Source organism: Sinocyclocheilus rhinocerous, unplaced genomic scaffold (assembly GCF_001515625.1).
Source record: "Sinocyclocheilus rhinocerous isolate Xijiao unplaced genomic scaffold, SAMN03320098_v1.1 scaffold192, whole genome shotgun sequence".
Classification (NCBI taxonomy): domain Eukaryota; kingdom Metazoa; phylum Chordata; class Actinopteri; order Cypriniformes; family Cyprinidae; genus Sinocyclocheilus; species Sinocyclocheilus rhinocerous.
The window spans coordinates 1,703,641-1,708,822 of NW_015627892.1; the positions used below are offsets into that span (position 1 = coordinate 1,703,641).

Here is a 5,182-nt window from a genome sequence, read left to right on the forward strand (position 1 = left end):
AATTGTATATATATATATATGTATGTGTGTGTGTGTGTGTGTACAGTATATATATATATATATATATATCCAAGATATGAAAAAGTTTGTTTCTTCATCAAAACAGATTTGGAGAAATTCAGCATTATTACATCACATGTTCACTAATGGATCCTCTGAAGTGAATGGGTGCCGTCAGAATGAGAGTTCAAACAGCTGGTAAAAACATCACAATAATCCACAACATGACTTCAATCCATCAGTTAGCTTCTTGTGAAGTGAAAAGCTGCGTGTTTGAAATAAACAAATCCATCATTAATGTGTTTTAATTTAAAACTGCCGCTTCTGGCCAAAATACGAGTCCATAATACATAACATCTCCCCCAGTAAAAAAAAAAAGAAAGTCCACCCCCTGTTGTCCGCTCACATCAAAATCTTCCAAAATATTTGTTTAGAACTGTTTTGGAATGTTTTTGCACGCAAATAGTGCTTGTTCCGTGCTTATTTCTCTCCTGATTCAGAAGAGACAACTTTTTCACTGGAGAAAGCAACAGAGAACTCGTATTTAGTCACAAAGCAACAGTTTCAAGTCTTAATGATGAATTTGTTCGTTACAAACACACAGCTTTTTGCTTCACAATATGTTTATTAATGGACTAGAGTGTGAATTAATTGTGGATTATTGTGAGTTGTTTATCAGCTGTTTGAACTCATTCTGACGGCACACATTCACTGCAGAGGATCCACTGGTTAGCAAGTGATGTAATGCTAAATTTCTCCAAATCTGTTTCAATTAAGAAACAAACTCATCTGGATGGCCTGAGGGAGAGTAAATTTTCAGCAAATTTTTAATTTTGGGTGAACTACTGTATAATAGGTTCATTTTTAAACTACTAATATTAAAACATAAAGCTTTAAAGTCTGTCTCAACAGAACATAAGGGTTAAATGTATCAGATGAGAAACACTACTGGAGATGCAAAATGCAAAAGGTTTTCCTGAGTAAAATACAGACTGACTTTTTTGAGGTTGAAACAAAGGCTGTGTTCTGGATTTGGCACCGCTCAAGTGGCATGCTTGATTTATCCACCTGACCTAAAAGCACCTGACAATGAGAAGACACATTTCTCAGATGCCTCTGGTTAAAGTGCATGAATGGTGTCATTAGTGTTGAGTCCATTGTTGAGGAAATTGCCTGCTGTAAATTAAGCATCTGTAAATTAAAGGGCCTTTGCTGATCTCTTGAAACAGTATCAGACTGGGGTGTCAACTAAGGAAGTTGTAGTTTTGAGGAGAGGTCTTACAGTACATCCTAGATCTACACACTCTTTAAAAAAAACTGTAAAAGCAGGGACAATGTACTGTACTAATATGAGGGAATTTTCTATCCATATTGATTTTACCATATTGATTTTTAAAAATAGTTTTACTTGTATTTTGAATTTTGCACTGCATTGTGTTGTGTTTTAGCGTTAACAGAAATGTCTGTAAATTAATGGATAATGGTATTTTTTTTAACTCCATGTGATGTGCCAGTGCCAAGTATTGACCTTAGGAACAACTTTGTATTATCCTATGTAAAGTTGATAATTTTCACATTATTACTTTGAAGAACCTCAGATATAAAGGTTTTGATTTGTTTAACATTTCAGTCACTACATAATTCTCACTCATACTTTCATTTGTTTTTGTTTTTTTCATAGTTTTAACGAATTTACTAATATTTTATCAAATGTAATAAAAAAAAAGGAGTCTGTGTGTGCATATACATAGTAATGTAGTTCTGATTTATTGCATCTTTAATGCCTAGACAGCACTCGACTAACTCGTTTTGACTCGAACAGCATTCTTTATCTTTGTGCTTGTTTGCTGTATACCAACATAGGACCACTGAAAATTATTGAGTTAGATTTTTCTTCTCAAACTTTTGGCAGTTTTTCATTTTGTTTTTGATATAGTCACTATATCACAGCTGAGTAGAATGGGGAAAATGCTGAAACTATATCTATATCCCATCTTCTTTGTCTCTGTCAATGCAACAAAGAACCTTGTTTAATTTTGCTCTACGTTTTTGGATGGAAACCAAGAAAAAAAGTGCTATACGCAGCAGTTTTTGTAAGTATGGGCTGATGATGGTTTTCAATAGCTGCCCTTGAAGGGATATGTATTTATATTTGTTTTAATTTATATTTGTGCATTGAGTATTTCAAAGAATTTCAGAGAGCTTGAAGCTTAGATGTTACTTTTATTCTTAAAAAATGTTTTTCCTATGATCTCCTACTGCAGCTGTATTTACCCTCAGCGATCTCCAAATCGATGAGAGGCATTCATCTATTTTTTTAAGACGTGGCTTCAGCACTGTCAAGTTAAATTTTACATAAAACATGAACTGTCCAATCCTTCTAAAACATTTTAGAACCATCCTGTGGATAAGCATCCAAACATCCATCCCTTCATCCAGAACTCACTCTCCTGAACCCAACTCCCTGTGTGAGTGGATTTCACCTATATAAAAGTTCTTTATAAGCATCTTTGGTTAATTGGAGAACTTTTAACATCCATGGAACCTTGAAAGGCTCTTAATAGTGGTCAAAGTTTCTTTAGATATGTTCTTCAAATAAAAAAAAAATGAACCACCAAATTGTTCTATATGGCATCACTGCCCTTTTGAAATCTTTATTCCTCTTTTTTTTGAGTTTAACCACTTTTCTCAAAATAAACACCAGGGTTTGTTAACCCTTTGACACCACCAGAGGGACCAACCACAACAAAGCCAATGAGACACATGTATAATCAATTATGTCTTCAGATAGCTGTTGGAAAACCAAGGAAGACTGTCCAGACTTCCTTTAAAGGGGTGGTTCACTGTTTTTTTTTTTTTCTAGGCTTGATTGTGTTTATGGGGTGCAGTCTAACGTGTTAATGCTTCGTTTTTTTTTAAAATGCATTGTTTTTCACATAATTTACCTTTATTCCACACCGCTCTGTCCCTTCTCTTAGAAACGCGCTGATCATTTCCTGCTTTTATGAAGCCCCGCCCTCAGAAATAGGCAATGGGCTCTGATTGGTTAGCTAGCCCAGTGTATTGTGATTGGCTAAACCGCCTCTAGTGCGCGTCTCAACGTCCCGCCCCTCACCTTAGCGGCATGTGCTCCAGTTGTATTGTAAACAATGGCGTCGTTAATATCGCTTATCAGTTTGAGCCCGATTGAGAAGCAGAGGATATTATTGAAGAGGATCGTGCAGAACCTGTGCAAGCATGGCTTTTAATGGTAGGCCTATGTTTTTTGTTTGTTGTTGTCTCATACTTTTAGATAAAAAAAAAAAAGACAAATAATTCTACATACCATTAAATCAACCAATCCTCTCACATGTTGAACGTCACGCATCTTATAAGAAAATATAATTTTCTACAGTTCTACCATGGTGGTTTAGAAAATTTAACAAACGCTTAAGGGTAAATGGAATGGTTACACATACTATATTTACATAAAAATAACTAATCGCATACGTCAAAAAAAAAAGAACTTCTTAATCGATGCTCTTTTCTAGAACACTGACGCGCGCATGCGCCACAAATGTATAACCACAAGGTCAAAGGCACGTGCGTCTACCGGCTGTCATTCAGGAGTCTGTCCGTGGATAGAGTTTATCTAACTACCTTCGCGCTTGTTTGCGACCTTATAAGAATAATTGGGGATTGATTGCGGTTACGATCTACTTTTGGAATGGCAAGAGGAAGTCGCAGTCGTCCTTCACCAGCACAAGCAAGGTATCTCAGACACTTGGCTGATAGTATTGTAACGCACACTGCGTTGGCGAGCTGCAAGCTAACTTTGACTAAATGTAGGGGTAACGTTAGAAGAGCATCATTCAAGAAAAACACCAGACTGCTCATAAAAACATTAGACTGAATGTTTGTTTGTTTGCTTATTCCTTTTGCGTATCTCAAATACATCCAGAACAGTAGGTGGAAGGTCAAACCAAAAACATGTTATTCTTACTGACCAGGAGTGGAAAACCCTTAATATCTGCTTAGTATTTATTTATTTAAATGTATTTATTTATGCATAATATATGTCATTTGGTAGCCTATGACGTAAACCAGGTTTAAGACATTATCTTCTTTCCATCTGAAGTTGCCAAAAGCAGCTCAAAGACATCATGTGTCTTCATGTGTGAACAGTCTTCATCATGAGATACTGATTCAGGTTAATGTAAAATATTTTCTTTATATCCTATTTTCTATGTATATTCTTTACGAGGCATATGCCAAGATAAGTTAAGTAACTACTTTTATGGGATTTTATAGTGACGTAAGTGGTTTTATACTTGGTTATTCTAGAACTTATTTCACCTTGTTTTCTTCTCAGTGCTCCTGCCCCATCCTATGCTCCAGCCCCCGCACCACCACCTCCTCCGATGGCAATGGCCCCTGCCATGGCCCAGCCCAAGCAGCCAGGTCTCATGGCCCAGATGGCCACCACAGCTGCCGGAGTGGCAGTCGGCTCGGCCGTAGGGCACGTGATGGGCAGTGCTATCACAGGTGCTTTCAGTGGAGGCAGCAGCAGCAGCTCAGAGGCACCCAAACCAGCACCCACATATCAGGTGATACCTGAAAAATATTTCTAAAACATATTTCTCGGTGGAAAACATTTTTGACGAATCATCACAACTTGTTTTTTTACAATAGCCTTTTTTTACTTTACAAAAACAAGAAAGAACAGAAGATTTGATTTAATATGCAGCATAGAAACAATGTTTTCTAAAATTGCAACTATAGTAACATTAATTTTGATAAACAATCACTAACTCAACCTGTTTAAATCTCATTCATATTATTGCTGACGGCTCAAGAGGCGTGAAAGGAATTCAGCACGCTGACCAATCACAGAGCTCGGTGAATAGGCGTCTCTGTCTTTCAACCAATCATAGAAAGCGGTTTATCACAAGGAAGCAGAACCCTATCGGGTCATTCTCACACTAGTCCAATAGTCAGCAGCAGTAAGTGTGAAATAATGCCGTTCATAAATGTGGAAACAAATTTACCTGCAAGCAAGTTTCCAGAAGACTTACTGAAAAGACTATGTACTACATTGGCTGCTGCTTTGGGGAAACCGGAAAAACCGGAAGTTGTAGCATTAGCTATGCAATGGTTCTCTCTCCACGTTAAATGTCTTGGCCTTCTTGACCTTCTTGACCTT

The 5,182-nt window shown here is 37.0% G+C and overlaps 1 protein-coding gene across 1 annotated transcript in view; it reads left to right on the plus strand.

The window, feature by feature from the left end:
• The first annotated feature begins 3,542 nt into the window (after nt 1–3,542).
• Nucleotides 3,543–5,182, plus strand: part of LOC107736936 (coiled-coil-helix-coiled-coil-helix domain-containing protein 10, mitochondrial-like) — an 8,036-nt gene continuing 6,396 nt past the window's right edge. The window contains exons 1-2 of the mRNA XM_016548323.1: nt 3,543–3,750; nt 4,352–4,586. Coding sequence (XP_016403809.1) covers nt 3,707–3,750; nt 4,352–4,586 — 279 coding nt within the window. The 5' untranslated portion in view covers nt 3,543–3,706. The remainder of the gene's footprint in view (nt 3,751–4,351; nt 4,587–5,182) is intronic.